The 17,437-nt window shown below is 45.5% G+C and overlaps 1 protein-coding gene and 1 non-coding gene across 3 annotated transcripts in view; one reads left to right on the top strand and one right to left on the bottom strand.

Annotated features, from left to right (window-relative positions):
* LOC129711746 (tumor necrosis factor receptor superfamily member 5-like) overlaps positions 1–9,131 on the bottom strand; it is a 47,630-nt gene extending 38,499 nt beyond the window's left edge. The window contains exons 1-2 of one of the 2 annotated variants that reach the window (XM_055659670.1): positions 8,857–8,995; positions 2,644–2,773 (exon numbers count right to left, since the gene is read on the bottom strand). In XM_055659670.1, the coding sequence (XP_055515645.1) occupies positions 2,644–2,702 (59 nt within the window). In that variant the 5' untranslated portion in view covers positions 2,703–2,773; positions 8,857–8,995. Of the gene's footprint in view, positions 1–2,643; positions 2,774–8,856 lie in introns of both variants that reach the window. The other variant, XM_055659669.1, reaches the window with a different exon arrangement.
* Positions 9,132–16,817: 7,686 nt separating this feature from the next.
* On the top strand, positions 16,818–16,922 carry LOC129711780 (U6 spliceosomal RNA). The gene has a single exon (XR_008725923.1). It is a non-coding gene; the product is annotated as a U6 spliceosomal RNA (small nuclear RNA).
* The last annotated feature ends 515 nt before the right edge of the window (positions 16,923–17,437 follow it).

Genomic DNA, 17,437 nt, shown 5'->3' with positions numbered 1-17,437 from the left:
CTTGATATGTCAATATACCAGAATGCTATCACTGAACCGTTACAACTAAAAGTGAAGTAATTTAATAAAGTAGAGAGTTAATTTCATTCTCTGAAACTTGATTATAAAGCTAAAACTGAGGATACGGCAGGTTCTGTAATCTGAAGTTGAAACAAACTGCTAGATTACCAGTAACTCAATGCGTCAAGCAGCAACTGTGGAGGAATTTGCATTCATGGAATCATCGTTTGGGTTGGGACCCTGAATCAAGATGGCCTGATGCAGTGTCTCTTCGTGAAATATTGACATGTTTCTGCCTCCACAGATGCTGCTTGACCAGCTGAGTTCCTCGGGCAGTTTGTTTTTAGCTCCAGATTATAAAACTATCTGAATTAAACAATACTTTGTAGCTCCAGGAAAACACCCTGCTGTTGGATGCATTCATTTCTATCCACCAAAACTTAAAGCATCAATAACAAGAGGAAACTTAAGTTTTAAAAAGGTGGTTGTATCACATAAAAGTAAGTTTGCAAAGTTAGAAATTGTGCATTACTTACTGAAGCATGGCATAAAATGTTGAAGGTGCTATGTGAATAAAGCACGGATGTTGTTGTAATAAATATTATGATATTTTTTATATCAACCATAATTTTTTCCATTATCTTTACTTGAAAATTTAGAGATTATCTAAACCTATACCACTGGTTTAATTTAGTTTAGTTTAGAAATACAGCATGGAAACGCGTCCTTCAGCCCACCGAGTTTGCACCAACTAGTGATTCCCGCACAATAACACTATCCTACACACTCGGGATAATTTACATTTATACCATGCTAATTAACCTACAAACCTGTACGTCCGGGCTTGTATACTCTGGAATTTAAAAGGATAAGAAACATATAAGATTATTAAGGGTTATTGAAACATAAGATTATTAAGGGTTTGGACACGTTGGATGCAGGAAAATGTTCCCGATGTTGGGGGAGTCCAGAACCAGAGGCCACAGTTAGAACGGAGATGAGGAAAAACCTTTCCACACAGAGAGTTGTGAATCTGTGGAATTCTCTGCCTCAGAAGGCAATGGAGGCCAATTCTCTGTATGCTTTCAAGAGAGTTGGATAGAGCTCTTAATGATAGCGAGGTCAAGGGATATGGGGAAAAGGCAGGAATGGGGTACAGGTGCACAACCTTTTATCCGAAAGCCTTGGGACCAGACACTTGTCTGATTTCGGACATTTTCGGATTTCCGAATGGAAGATTTTTAGTGTGGATTAGGTAGGTAGCGCGGGCGGCTTGAAAAGTCTGGAGCGACTGCCTCCTCCCCATTGTAAATCATAGTACAAATGTTAGTCAGTTAGTTTGGAGGGATTTTATGTGGTGGTGGTGGGGTGGGTGAAGGGGGAAACTTTAATTCTTAGTCCCCTACCTGGTCGGCGACTCCCAACATCGCGGAGCTGGGGGCTCCGTCCGGCCGCGGGCGGCGCCGGTTGTAGCTCCGACCCCGGCAACTCTACCCCTGGCTCCGAGGCGCTCCAAATCCAGCGCCGCCCGCGGTCGGACGCCCGCAGCCCCAGCTCCGCGAATGTTGGGAGAAGGCGGCCTCCGCGCCCTGGAGCTTACCGCACAGCGACCCGGTAAGGCATTGCCCGCTTCCCGCTGGTATCCCAGCGCTGCGACGCCGCCGGCTCCCAACATTTGCGGAGCTGGGGTGGGGGGCGTCCGGCCGCGGGCGGCGCTGGATTTGGAGCGCCTCGCAGCCAGGGGTAGAGTTGCCGGGGTCGGAGCTACAACCGGCGCCGCCCGCAGCCCCAGCTGGGAGTTGGCGGCCACAGCGCTGTGGAGCTTACTGCACGGCGACCCAGTAAGGCATTGACCGCTCCCCGTCTCTCCGACCAGGTAGGGGACTAAGAATTAAAGTTTACCCCTTCAACCCCCCTTCACATAAAAGCCCTCCAAACTAACTGACTAACATTTAAGCAATGATTTACAGATGTTTAAGTGTCTCCCCGGTCTCCGGGGAGGAGGCAGCCGCTACAGTAGGACAGACCTGGGTTGACCGTGGGTCGTTTCGGGTCAAGTTTGGCGCCAAACGCGAGCTTTGGTGTGCAGACGACATCCTGGAAAAAATGGCCGGTTTTCGGAGTTTTCGGTTTCTGGAACACCGGATAAAAGGTTGTGCACCTGTACTGAGTGTGATCAGCCATGATCACAGTGAATGGTGCTGCTGACTAAAAGGGCCGAATAGCTTACTCCTGCACCTATTGTCTATTTCGCAGATAACCCACACGGTCATGGGGTGAACGTACAAACTCCGTACAGACAGAATCTAACAGGATCAAACCCGGATGCTGACCAATTCCCTTCTCCGCCACATAAAACACTCATATATTCAGTTATTTATTCACTTATTCACCATTCAATTATGGCTGATCTATATTTCCCTCCCAACATTCTCCTCCCCATAAATCCTGATACCCAAATTAATCAAGAATCCATCTCTGCCTTAAAAATATCCATTGACGTCCTCCACAGCCTTCTGTGGTAATGATTTCCATAGATTCACCAACTATCAATCAACTTTTATTGTCACACTCTTCACCTTCTGGTTACAAGTTCACACTAAAGTAGAGCTATGCTTATTCATGTATTTGAATTATATTTACCTAGGAATCAGATCTTTACGAAGATTAAATGTCCGTTTCACGATCCTTTTGCTAAGCATAAAGTAACAATACTTTATAAAATATGACAAATTTGTATGAAATTATATCCAGTTCTTCACATCAAGAAATCCTGAAATAAAAGGAATATACATTAAGGCTTATCTAGGGCATGTTGGTCAGTATGGGCAAGTTGGACTGAAGGGCCTGTTTCCGTACCGCATGACTATATAGGCTGAACACCAATTTTCCGACACCCTCTGTTTCAGGGCCTTTCTGGATTATTAGTTTTCTGGACTAAGAGATCATGTGATAATTAAACAGCAATACACCCCGGCCCGCTAATGACACCCCTCCCATGTCTCTAAAGCACCACAAAGTGCCAGAAATGTAAATAAAACAAATATGAAATGTAAACTGAATGTGAATGCAATGACCTGCCGACCCATCCCGGCTCCCACCGTCTCCCCAGCCATTTAGAGCCCCCGGGTTTCCGACCCCGCTCCCGGCACACAAAGTGCACCAGCGAGCCCATCTTCACCGGTTCACATGGCTGTTGTAGTGGCTCACGTTGCAGTCCCTGGAGAACCAACCCCTCCTCCTCACCCTGGCCCCTCCTCACCCCACTGCTGTTGCGTCCTGCTTCTCCTCCGCAGTCGCAGACATACTCCACCTTGGAAGCGACAACAGGTGAGAGGAGAGGGTGCCCCCACGGTGACCGAGCGTGTTCTGTCGGCGGGGGCACACTGAAGGCAGTGAATCCAGTCGAGGGCTACAATAGCCATGTGAACCAGTGACAAAAGGCTCACTGGTGCAGACCAGGGGCACCTAGTTTTAAATTGAAACGACACAAAGTCCTGGAGTAATTCAGCCGACTGAATCGGCCTGAAGGGTCCCGATGTAAACTTTCAGTGTTCTTCAGAGTCAGTCACTACAGGTGATCTATAGTTAAGTCTCTTGTCAATGATGACACTTTGACAAGAAGGTTGGTGATGGGAATGGCTTTGAATCTTGTGCTAGATCTCCTTTCAAATGTGATCTTAGTGTTGCATGCGCAAATATTATTTGCTACTCATTAATTCATATTAGCTTATGCATCCAATTACTTGATTAATTATTACTATGAAATTGTTTATCAATGAAAATCATAATTTATGACAGAATGCTAGAAAACAGCACAAGACACTGGACAGAGAACATTGCCTAGTGAAACTCCTGCATTGGTGTCCTAGGGCTGAGGCAGACATGTATCTGACTTTGATCAGCAGGGTTTTTGATGACAAACTGAAACCTCAGCATAAGAACCCAAATACAGGATAAAGTGTTTGTTTAAGAACAGGATGAGGAAATATTCTTCATTCACTCTTGGATTCATGGAGGAAATGAGCATCCTTGTGGGCTTGACAGGTTAAATGCAGATATAATCACACCCCTGGCTGAAATGCCTTGGACCAACAACAGTCAGATCTGAAAATAAGGTCAGTCATTCAGGACGGAGGTAAGAAATGTCTTCATCCAGAGGGCATCAAATCTTTGTAATAAGTTCATAAGTTATCAGACCAGAATTAGGTCATTTGGCCCATCAAGTCTACTCTGCCATTCAATCTTGGCTGATCTTTCATTCCCTGTCCCATTTTCCTGCCTTCTCCCCAGAACCCGGACTAATCACGAATCTGTCAATATGTGCCTTAAAAATATAATTCATAAGGCCTCCGTAGTTGTCTGTGGCAATGATTCACCACCCTGTGATGAAATAAATTCCTTCTCATCTCCTTTCTAAAGGGACGATCTTTTATTCTGAGGCTGTGGCCTCTGGTCCTAGACTCTCCCACTAGTGGAAACATGATCGCTATCCAAGCCTTTCACTATTCGGTGAGTTTCACTGAGGTTCCCCCTCATCCTCCAGCAAGTACATGCCCAGTGTTGTTAAATGCCCATCATAGGCTAACCCACTCATTCTTGGGATTATTCTTGTAAACCCCCTCTGGACGCTCTCCAGAGCCACCACATCCTTCCTCAGATATGGAACCCAAATCTGCTCTCAATACTTCAGTCTGACCAGTCCTTATAAATTGAATTGAATAGGATTGAATAACTTTATTAGCCAAGTATGTATACATACAAGGAATTTGCCTTGCTTTGCTCACAAATAACAACACAATATACAGTAGACAATAAAAATATATAATTTAAACATCTGAAGAATGAAATAAAATACCAGAGCAAAAGGAGGCTGCAGACTTTTGGCTGTTGAGTAGCGACTGCTCGTGGAAAAAAGCTGGATTTATGTCTGGCTGTGGCGGCTTTGACAGCCCGGAGTCACCTTTAGCATTCGCATTAGGGATGTAAAGCCTCAGCATTACACCCTGCCTGAAGAAGGATCTTGAATCTTGACCCAAAACATTACCTGTTCCTTCTATGCAGAGATGTCCCACTGAGTTACTCCAGCTTTTTGTGCTTATCTTTGGTTTAAACTAGCATCTGCAGTTTCTTCCTACACACCCATATTGTAGCCCTCTCTAAATAAATGTTAGCATTGCGTTTGCCTTCCTTACAACTGATTCAACTTGCAAATTAAAGTTTTGAGAATCCTGCGCCAGCACTCAAAAGTCGCTTTGCACCTCCGATTTCTCAATTCTCTACCCATTTGGAAAATAGACTATGCCTTTATTCCTACTACAGGTGCACAATCTTTTATCCGAAATTCCAGAAATCGAAAAGCTCCGAAAATCGGACATTTTCGGTCCTGGAAAAAAGGGAGGGTATATTGCCCGGGTGAGTAGGAATCCCTAGACCTAGTACCGTGAGTGTCCACCGAGGGTCGCCCGGAGAGGTTCCGCGGTCACCTCTCCGGGTGACCTTCGGTGGACGCTCACTGAACTAGGTCTGGTATTCACAAAAATGCTGGAGAAACTCCGCGGGTGCAGCAGCATCTATGGAGCGAAGGAAATAGGTAACGCTTCGGGCCGAAACCCTTCCTCAGACTATCCTACCAGTCCCCCCTATCAGTCTGAGGAAGGGTTTCGGCAAAGGGAGGGGAGAGAAGGGAAAAGAGAGAGGATCTGCCGGTCTGCTGTGTGTGTGTGTGTTTGTTTGGCGGAGTCTGAGGGGAGAAGGAAGCGAAGGGAAGGGAGGGAGAGGTCCAGCGGCGGGAACGGATGCTTGGGTCCGGGCGTGAGCTGAGTCCGAGGTTTGTAAACGTTGCTGCAACCCCCGGCCCGGCCCGGCCCTCCGGTGTATTGTTCACCGCGTCTTCCTGGAGAGAGGGGGGAGGGCGGGATCCGGGGCTGTGTGCGTGAAGCACGGCGACTAGAGGGACGGGAGCGTGAGGGCACCTCCCCCTTCTCCATTCCCCCTCACAACCTTCCTTCCCATCTACCCCATTCTTCCCCCTCTACCGTTCTACTCTCTCTCGGCCCGCAGCGATCTGCCGGACATGCTGTGTGTGTGTGTTTGGCGGAGTCTCAGGGGAGAAACGCCGGCACTAAGAGCGAGCGAACGCGCGGACAGACCGGACAAAAGCAACGATCATAGGTCGAAATAGGTGATCAAAGGTCTTTGTAGGTGACATTTCAGGTCGAGACCCCTCTTCTGACTGACTCAGGGGAAAGAGGAGCAAGAGCTATGGACGGTACTAAGGACAAGTGAATGGAAGATATTCCGATATCTCCAGTTTCCCTTTCCCTTGACTATCAGTCTGAAGAAGGGTCTCGACCCGAAATGTCTACCAACGCCGCTCTATGAACGTTGCTTTCGTCCGTCTGTCCACGCTTTCGCTTGCTCTCGATGCCCTCATGGCAGCTATTGAAAAAGTCGACCCGAAATATCACCAATAGGGTGATTTCACTAAAGGTCACTGGAGCGTGGATCCCCACCCACGTGACCAAAATTCTCAGGTGGAGGACACATACGGGTCCCGGTACATGTTAGTGGATGGGAAAAATCGCATTTTCCCACCCGTTAAAAACATAGAAAACGGCGAGGTTGAGAGCTGCAATTATCTGTGCCAGTCGGGGTGACCGTGAGGCACAGCTACCTAGATTTACAGGGGAAAAAAAAAGATAGCAAGTAAGGTAAATTCAAGAGGGAACTGAAGGTGCCTATCCACCGGAAGTCAGGAGCCGACAATTGCCGAGGATATTTAAAGGTCCAAAATATCGGGAAATATCGCGTTTTCCTGCTGAATTTCATCAAAAGCAAGGCATTATATACTTTTTTATCTTTATTCATTTGTTAGATGAGAATTTTTTAAAGTGAAAAATCACTCAGTAAAAGTTCAAAATCGGCCATGGTTCTCAGGTTGGTTTTAACATGCAAAATCAAAACGCTTCTGAAGCTGCATTTACCATTTAAATAATGATAAACTATCAATGCATTTTTAAATAAATTTCACTCAGATGCAAGCTAAGGAATGTGATAATTATCAGCTGTCAGTTGGACAAAATTAGGACATTTTATTATTTGCCAAAATATGTTTCTCAATGTTTCTTGTTTAAAGCCTGCACATTCACCCAATTAATACATAAGTAGTTTGGGTGAATGTGCAGGCTTTAAACAAGAAACATTGAGAAACATATTTTGGCAAATAATAAAATGTCCTAATTTTGTCCAACTGACAGCTGATAATTATCACATTCCTTAGCTTGCATCTGAGTGAAATTTATTTAAAAATGCATTGATAGTTTATCATTATTTAAATGGTAAATGCAGCTTCAGAAGCGTTTTGATTTTGCATGTTAAAACCAACCTGAGAACCATGGCCGATTTTGAACTTTTACTGAGTGATTTTTCACTTTTAAAAATTCTCATCTAACAAATGAATAAAGATAAAAAAGTATATAATGCCTTACTTTTGATGAAATTCAGCGGGAAAACGCGATATTTCCCGATATTTTGGACCTTTAAATATCCACGGCAATTGTCGGCTCCTGACTTCCGGTGGATAGGCACCTTCAGTTCCCTCTTGAATTTACCTTACTTGCTATCTTTTTTTTCCCCTGTAAATCTAGGTAGCTGTGCCTCACGGTCACCCCGACTGGCACAGAAAATTGCAGCTCTCAACCTCGCCGTTTTCTATGTTTTTAACGGGTGGGAAAATGCGATTTTTCCCATCCACTAACATGTACCGGGACCCGTATGTGTCCTCCACCTGAGAATTTTGGTCACGTGGGTGCGGATCCACGCTCCGGTGACCTTTAGTGAAATCACCCTATTTCCTTCTATTATCACGTATTCCTCATCAGAGATGCAGCCTGATCCGCTGATTTACTCCAGCCTTTTGTGTCTGTCTTCGGTTTAATCAGCATCTGCAGTATGTGCCGTTTAAAAAGTACAAGGCATGTGTCGTTTAAAAAGGAAGTGATAAAAAACATTTAAGAACACCTAAACTGTTTCCCCACTGAAGTCGGGTCGGGGTTACTGAAATGACGGAAGTTACGCTCCGGTGCGGACTACGCGTCAGTTCATTGGATTTCGCAGGAGTGGACCATCTTGCGCGCTATAAGATCTTTGCTCCAATTGATTTGATTACTCTAGCGCGGGGCCCCCTTAGGCACTGAGGTTTTTTGTCAGTCTCCCTACCCTGCTTCCACTGCCTGCAACCTCCGGCAACCTCCCAAGAACCGCACGGAAACCTTGGGTGGGGCGTAAAGTCTCCAGAGGTTTCTGTTCAGGTTTCTTAAGTGGGACAGGGTTTGTCTCCATTTCTCTACCTGGAGTCTGGGAGGGAGATCATCACCAAAGATTATAGCGCAGAGCTCCTCTATAATCTTTGATCATCACAGTCTGGCGCTCCGTTCCCCAACATCCACCTGCGTTGGAACTTCGAGCGGCGGTGATCAACACTCTTCCCCGCCGCCAGGGAGAGACGCGCCCAATACTCCTCCACGCCGCCAGGGGGCAGCGCCGTCACGCCAACACCCCCCTCCCCCCCGCCGCCAATGGCGCCCAACGGTCAAGATTTAAAGCCAGACTAAACGGAGGAGGTGGGACTGAGGTAAAACCCGATCGTATTTACCGAGAGAGAGTGAGAGAGAAAAAGAAAAAAGAAAAAAAACCAACACGGACGTCATACATGGGCAGGCAGCAAAAGGTAAACAAGTGCGGGCTGGGCGGCCTCTGGAGAAGATCTCCTCGCCCCTCCCTCCCTGTGTGTTCCTGTGCCTGTCTCTCCCCCCGGTCGTCATGGCGCCCGCACCCCGATACCGAGTGACTTACTGCGGGGAGCGCGCATCCTGCAGCGGGGCGACGAGGCGCTGATGGCGGGAGACCCGCTTCACAGCGGCGTTGGTGCTGAACACGGATCCATGATTGTGAACGACGCCATGGACATGGAGGCTGCAGCTTTCACTTTGTGACTGATTCCGCAGTGGGCGGGAGTACGCAGTTAGTGCGCCTCCCCACAGCCGTGTCTCGATCTCAGTGGCTATATAATCCCTCTGGGATTTCACCCCTTTCATGCAAAGATCTTTGTTCATGCATGTGAATGGAGCTGCAACCAAAGATCCTATAAGATCTTTGGCTGCAACATCCCACTCACAGTGCAAGCCAGGCCACTCTTATTCTACGCATGAGTCACATTGTATCATCAGCATCTTCTCACACTTTTGTATAGTTTTGGCCATTCCTCGGTTCAAGTCGTCTCTCTGCGGCCCATCCCAGTGCCAAGCCGTGGATTTCTCCTTGAAATGCTTGTGGCTGCGCCGCGTCTGTCCAGGGCAGATGCAAAAGGAGATTAATGACCACAAGACAGCACCGCGCCCGCCTTCAATGCGGCATATTTTGTTGATAAAAATAGGAGGTAGAGACCAATTGTCTGCAGAAAAGTTTGCAAACCAAGTTTGCGATCAAAACTTTCTTGCTATTGAGGGAGTGCACCGTAGGTTAATGTGGTTAATTCTTGGGATGGAGGGACTGTCGTATATGTTGAAAGAATTGCGCAACTGGGCTTGTATACACTGCAATTTAGAAGGATCAGAGGGAATGTTTTTGAAACATAAGATTATTAAGGGATTGGACGCGCTAGAGGCAGGAAACGTGTTCCCGATGTTGGGGGAGTCCAGAACCAGAACAGTTAAGGAATTAGGGGTAAGCCATTTCGAACAGAGATAACCATATAGCCATATAACATTTACAGCACGGAAACGGGCCATCTCGGCCCTACAAGACCGTGCCGAACAACTTTTTTCCCTTAGTCCCACCTGCCTGCACTCATACCATAACCCTCCATTCCCTTCTCATCCATATGCCTATCCAATTTATTTTAAAATGATACCAACGAACCTGCCTCCACCACTTCCACTGGAAGCTCATTCCCGATGAGGAAAAACTTTCACCCAGAGAGTTGTGAGAAGGCAGTGGAGGCCAATTCACTGGGTGTTTTCAATAGAGTGTTAGAGCTCTTAAAGAATGCGGAGTCAAGGGATATGGGGAGAAGGCAGGTACGGGGTACTGATTATGGATTATCAGCCATGACCACAATGAATGCCGGTGCTGGCTTGAGGGGCCGAATGGCCTGCTCCTGCACCTATTGTCTATTGAGAGCAGAACTAAACAACACAGAGAACTACGGGTTTTAAATAAGTTACATCGGCACGGACTAGAAGGGCCAAGATGGTCTGTTTCCGTGCTGTAATTGTTATATAGGGAGTTTTCAGGGCAGTCGGGTCACGACCCATGACCCGTACTGTTGCTACGCTACTCCATCGTTACTACGCGATGTACTGCAGGTAGGCACTTACCATTGTTTCCAGCGTAGCGGGCCCGTTAAAACCCGCTGAAATTGTCAATTTTTGCATTGTAAAAAATTATGGAAATCGGGATAAGCGTGTGAGACATTTAGCTTACTTCATAATTCCAAATTTCTTGATTCCTTTGGCATCTAAAAAGTTTCAGGAGTGATAAATCTGGCTGTATTTTTTTTTAAATCGCCCATGGTTCTCGTGCGTTTTTACATACGAAATGAAAACGCATCTGAAGAAAAATTTACAGCCAGATTTATCACTTCTGAGAATTTTTAGATACCAAAGGAATCGAGAAAAAACACAAATAATGCCTTACTTGATGAAATGCAGTGAGCAAACGCGATAATTCCCAATATTTTCAATGTTTACTTTAGCTGCTGTAGTCCCTTCAGTTCTTGCTTCTCTATACCTTCATTTCGCTTCACGTTTGGAATTCTAAAGTTGGGTACATGTCTCTCACACTTAACCCGACTCCCACAATTTTTTTCAGCGCACAAATTCAACATTTTGGCGGTTTTTAACAGGTGGGAAAGTACGCGTTTCTAGCATTAATAACATATTCCGGAAGTGACGGATGTCTTCCAGTTGGATTTAGCGGCACCGTGCGTCGAGCCTTATGACCCAGTGACCTTTCGTGCAACCCCCCCCCCTATGGTTATAGGGAGGTATCACAGCAGTCGGGTCACGACCCATGACCTGTACTGCTGTTAGGCTACTCCAAATGGATTACACGGGATGAACTGCAAGTAAGCACTTACGATTGCTTCCAACGTAGCGGGGCCCGTTGAAACCCACTGAAATTGTCAATTTTTGCGCTGTAAATAATTATGGAAATCAGGATAAGCGTGTGAGACATTTAGCTTACTTCAGAATTCCAAAAGTGAGGAGAAATTAGGGTAAATAAAAACGAGAGCTGAAGGGACAACAACAGACAGTGTGCTTGGCGAACATTGGCCGTTTGCTCACTGCTTCATCAACAGTAAGGCATTATTTGTGTTTTTTCTTGATTCCTTTGGCATCTAAAAAGTTTCAGAAGTGATAAATCTGGCTGTAATTTTTTTAAATCGCCCATGGTTCTCGTGCGTTTTTACATACAAAATGAAAACGCATCTGAAGAAAAAATTCCAGCCAGATTTATCACTTCTGAGAATTTTTAGATACCAAAGGAATCAAGAAAAAACACAAATAATGCCTTACTTGATGAAATGCAGTGAGCAAACACGATAATTCCCAATATTTTCAATGTTTACCAAGCAATTTAGCTGCTGTAGTCCCTTCAGTTCTTGCTTCTCTGTACCTTCATTTCACTTCACGTTTGGAATTCTAAAGTTGGGTACATGTCTCTCACACTTACCCCAACTCCTACAATTTTTTTCAGCGCAAAAATTCAACATTTTGGCGGTTTTTAACAGGTAGGAAAGTACGCGTTTCCAGCATTAATAACATATACTGGAAGTGACGGATGTCTTCCAGTTGGATTTCGCGGCTCCGTGCGTAGAGGCCTATGACCCAGTGAGCTTTCGTGCAACCCCCCTATATGAATGCTTCCCAAGATTGCTGCATTTTCTTGAGCTAATGCTTGCAACATTGCTTTTAAACTGGAGGATGGTTTGTTCACAATGCTCACTGCAACGGATCACACCCATTTGCAGAATTACCTCTGGGAATATTGCTTAATGCGCTAATGCACGCTTTAATTGCAAATACGTAGAAATAAGCAACTGCGGGTGCTGGTTTATTACAAAAGGTGCTGGTGTAGCTCAGTGGGTCAGGCCACATCTCAGGAGAAGGGAAAGTTGACATTTTGGACTTCTTCAGACTGATTGTGTGCTATGGGGTGAGGGAGATGGCAAAAACTGGAAGAGGGGAGGGGCAGGAGAAAGCCTGGCAGATAATAGGCCGACACAGGTGAGCTGGGTTATTTTATAGGCAGTTGGTTGGATGAAAGCCAGAGATGAAAAAGCAGGTGAAAAGGATTGAAGAGTTGTGAATTGTAAAACTAGAGGAAGGAATGTAGGGGGAGGGGAAATAAGTACGTCCAGGTGAGGGACATGGAGATCAAGACGGATGTTATATTGTGGGGCTGGTGGGGAGGGTTATGTAAGAACCTAAATCTAGATAATTTAATGTTCATGCATTCGAGTAAGTGACACAATCAGAATTGGACTCGTGTGCCTAGCTAAAAGCCACTTAAATGCCACGTACGTATCTTCACCATATCCTTGCCTTATGTTCCAGGCACCCACAACTTTCAGTGTAATTAAAATTGTCCTGCACATCTCTCTTAAACTTTTACCATCTGACCCTAAAGCCATACCCTCTAATCTTTGATATTTTCACCCTGCTATCTACCTGATCTATTCTGTCCATAATCTATATTACTAAATGTCTGATCTTGACTGCTTTTGGCTCGCTGTGCTGCGATTTCCGAGAGAATGTCGCGACCTATGGCCGTCATTTTTGGCCACCTCGCTCAGAGGCCCCCTCTCCCTTCCGGGACCAGAGGATTTTTCCCATCGATGACAAATCAGAGAGATATTAATGTTTTTTTTTCTTAATCACCATTCTCTCTGCTGCCCCTGCTGGAGGGAGGGACTATAAAACCAGGAAGTGGTGTGCCTCACTCAGTCTCTGCAAGATGGATGAAGCCAAAGGGTCACGTATTTCTGAGCTCTGAATAACTGAAATGTCTACTCAACTGTGAGTCCCCTTAATTTGGCTTGAAAATGATAATATGGTTTGTTTGAAGTAAAAAGACACTGCCTGCAAATGGTTGTTTGGGTGCTTGAAGTTAAAAGGCACTACTTACTGCAAATGGTCTCTGGGTGCTTTGGCGTGAAGTTAAAAAGCACTACTTACTGCAAATGGTGGCTTGGGTTCTTTGGCTTGAAGTTGAAAGGCACTACTTACTGCAAATGGTGGCTTGGGTGCTTCGGCTTGAAGTTGAAAGGCCCTACTTACTGCAAATGGTGGCTTGGGTGCTTCGGCTTGAAGTTCAAAGGCACTACTGCAAATGCACTTACTTCCTGTTTGCACTGTATATTGATTTTAGATAAAACACTACCACTTACGGCTGTGATTTTTGGCCATCTTACTCAGTCCCCCTCCGCTGAGCAGGTGCAGAGAATTCTTCCCATCAATGAAAAATAAAAGTGTTATTAGTGTTTAAAAAATGTTGAGAATCTCATGTCAATCACGCCATGAAGGCCACACCTTTTCCGGTGGGAGGGGGACGGTTTATAAAACCTGGAAGTGTGTGTGTGGCTCAGTCTCTGCATGATGGGGGAGGGAGAGGTCACGACTCTGTCAGAGCTGTGAATCAACTGAACACACTGAATGTCTACTGAATTGTGAGTTTGGTATTTTGTGTGGTTTTATGGTGGTTTCACCCTGCATGAAATGGTATGAAACTGCATTTGAATTTGGTGGCCTTGCACCCTGCTTCAAATGGAAGGAAACGGCACTTGAATTTGGTGGCCTTGAATCCAGCTTGAAGTGGTCTGAAACTGCACTTGAATTTGGTGGCCTTGCACCCTGCTTGAAGTGGTATGAAACTGCACTTGAATTTTGTGGCCTTGCACCCTGCTTGAAATGGTAGGTAAATGGATTTGAATTTGGTGGCCTTGGAATAGCCATGAGTCAACTGCCAGCCCACCAGTTGTGAGGTGCCAGCAGATCAGGCTTGAGGGACTGAGCTTCCACCTCAAGAACCCACACCAGCACTCCAGAAAGTCCCCCCCCCCCACTGGCCACCAATATTGGAATAGGTGGGGAGGTGGAATATTGCGTTGGTGGATCAGCCCTCCCGTGTGAACATGGGACCCAACGAGTTCCACTTAGTCTAGTTTTACATAATTCTATCAGGTCTCTCCTCAACCTTTTGCGTTCCAGAGAAAACCATACTACTTTGCCTAACCTCTTATTATAGCCAATATCAATTAATACAGAGAGCACACTGGTAAACCTTTTCTGTCCCGTATGCAATGCCTCCATGTCTTTCCTGTTATGGGAAATCGGAACTGCACACAATACCCCGAATGCAGCCTAACCAAAGTCCTGTAAAGTTATAAAGTTACTCCAGTAATTTGTGTCTACAGTTACTCTAGCACATTGTGTCGATCTTCAATGTAAACCAGCATCTGCATTTCTTCCTACACACTGCCTGTCCCATTGAGTTACTCCAGCATTTTGTGTCTATCTTCCTATAAAGCTACAATTGTTTGCATCTGCAGCGAAGGTCACAAGTGTACCCTATGTTCGTCAATAAGATAAAACAAATGAATTAATCTTTTGTCCTGCAGTGTGTTTCACATGCGATAACTTAGAATGGTTAAAGATTAAAAATGAATGTGCTTGTTTATTAAAAACAGATTATGTATGAATGAGGAGCCATTGAATGCAACTGAAATATCATCATGTAGCTGATTGTATGTGGGAAATCATTGAAACACTGTTACTGTAAGCTAATTAGAAGGGATGGGAAAATTCACAAGACTGTGTTAAGCACCATCTTGTTGTAGTAAACATCCATGCAGAGAAACAAAATTTTTGACTCAACTGTAGGCCCTTAAGCCCATCAATTCTTTGCCGTATGAAAAGATCTATTTTCTCTAATCCCATTTCCCAGCACTCAGAGACACGACCATCACAGCTATAGTTCAAGCATACAGCCAAGAATGTTTAAATTATTATGGATTTCTACCTCTATCACAATCGCCACTTTGGTGAACAAAATTGCCTTCATAGCCCCTCTAATCCTGCTACAAATTACTGTAAATGTATGTTTAAGAAAGAACTGCAGATGCTAGAACAATCGAAGGTAGACAAAAACCTGGAGAAATTCAGCGGGTGAGGAGGCACCTATGGAGAGAAGGAATGGGTGACGTTTCAGGTTGAGACCCTTCTTCATTGTAAATGTATGCCTCAATATTGACCTGAGTCTATCCTCTCAAGTCCCTTTTATTCGAAAGAAATTTGCTCTAGTCTTTCCACATTGCCAAATGTTTCCAGCCCTGGATACAGTTCCATAAATCACGTTTGTGCTTTCTCCAGTGTAATCACATCTTTTTTGTAATGTGTTAAATGGAACTGTACACAATTCTGAAGCGGTAACCTATTAAGACTGATCTACAACCCTAGCATAATCTCTCTGCTCTTGTCCATGCCTCAACTAGTACAGGAATTATCTAATTTATCGATTTTAGAATGGGTTTCCTCCCACATTCCCAAGACATGCGAGTTTGTACGCTAATTAGCCGCTGTCATTTGCCTCTAGTTTGTCGGGAGTGGATAGGGAAGTGGGTGGAACACATCCGGTGTGAATGGGTGATTGATGGATGGTGTGGACTCACTTGTAAACCCACTGACTCCCAGGGCTATCTGGACTACACTTCTGCCCATCCTGCCTCCTGTAAGGACTCCATCCCCCACTCCCAATTCCTCCGCGTACGCCGCATCTGCTCCCAAGATGAGGCGTTCCACACCAGGGCATCTGAAATGTCCTAATTCTTCAGGGAACGGGGATTCCCCTCCTCCACCATAGATGAGGCTCGTACCAGGGTCTCTTCCATACCCTGCCACGCTGCTCTCTCTCCCCATCCCCTAGTCCTCACCTTTCACCCCACCAGCCGTCACATACAACAAATAATCCTACGTCAATTTTCGCCACCTCCAACGTGACCCCACCACTCGCCACATCTTCCCATCTACCCCAATGTCTGCCTTCCGCAAAGACCGCTCCCTCCGCAACTCCCTTGTCAATTCTTCCCTTCCCTCCCGTACCATCCCTTCCCCGGGCACTTTCCGTTGCAACCGCAAGAAATGCAACACCTGTCCCTTTACCTTCCCCCTCGACTCCATTCAAGGACCCAAGCAGTCGTTCCAGGTGCGACAGAGGTTCACCTGCATCTCCTCCAACCTCATCTAGTGCATCTGCTGCTGTAGATGTCAGCTGATCTACATCGGTGAGACTAAGCGGAGGTTGGGCGATTGTTTCGCCGAACACCTCCGCTCGGTCCGCAAGAACCTACCTGACCTCCCGGTGGCTCGGCACTTCAACTCCCCCTCCCATTCCCAATCCGACCTCTCTGTCCTGGGTCTCATCCATTGCCAGAGTGAGCAACACCGGAAATTGGAGGAACAGCACCTCATATTCCGCTTGGGAAGCCTGCATCCAGCGGGCATGAACATTGAATTCTCCCAATTTTGTTAGCCCTTGCTGTCTCCTCCGCTTCCTTAGCCCTCGAGCTGTCCCCTCCCAGCCCTCGGGCTCCACCTCCTCCCTTTTTTCCCCTTCCAATTCCCTGCCACCCCCTATCAGTCTGAAGAAGGGTTTCGGCCCAAAACGTTACCTATTTCCTTCGCTCCATAGATGCTGCTGCACCCGCTGAGTTTCTCCAGCATTTTTGTGGACCTGTTTCCATGCTCTACTTTATAGCAAAATTGGCAACACACACAATAAAATTGGAAGGATACTGAGAAGATCTTCTTGGCCCCTGTGCAAGGGTGACAGGCAAAATAAAAAATGCAGACAATTTACATTTGTGGCCCCTCTCAATCCTCCCTCTTCCCCAGTAATCTCCTTACTTTTTAGTTAGATGGTATTTCGGATTCTTGTTGAATTTTTTACTCTGGCATTTTTTTCATGCCCCCTGTTTACTTCCCTTTATTTCCCTTTTCATTTCACCACAACACATTGTGTACTCTGCAAAGTATATTGTGGAATGAAGTTCTCCACCTGACTGAAATGAATTATAATCCAGGGAGCTCTAGATTTCGTGGTATCGCCATTTATCTTTCTTGAACATCAATTTCTCGACTCATCTTCCTGAATACAGTTTCTCCCTGAATTAATAAATTTCAATGACTCGCTTCCAAAGATTCCCGTGAAAACCTCCGCTTGATAATTTCCTTGAGCTTTCAATATTTGCCTTTTCAATCCGATGATATTGGAAACATTAGGGATTGTTGCCGTAATTTGCATCAGTATGGTCATAAGATTGGAAAGGTCAATAAATTAGAAAAGAGAACTCTTTAGAATTGTATGGTTTAATTAA

This window comes from Leucoraja erinacea, chromosome 30, assembly GCF_028641065.1.
Source record: "Leucoraja erinacea ecotype New England chromosome 30, Leri_hhj_1, whole genome shotgun sequence".
Lineage (NCBI taxonomy): Eukaryota > Metazoa > Chordata > Chondrichthyes > Rajiformes > Rajidae > Leucoraja > Leucoraja erinaceus.
Note: the sequence above shows the minus strand (reverse complement) of the source record. Positions and strands in the feature narration are given on the sequence as shown.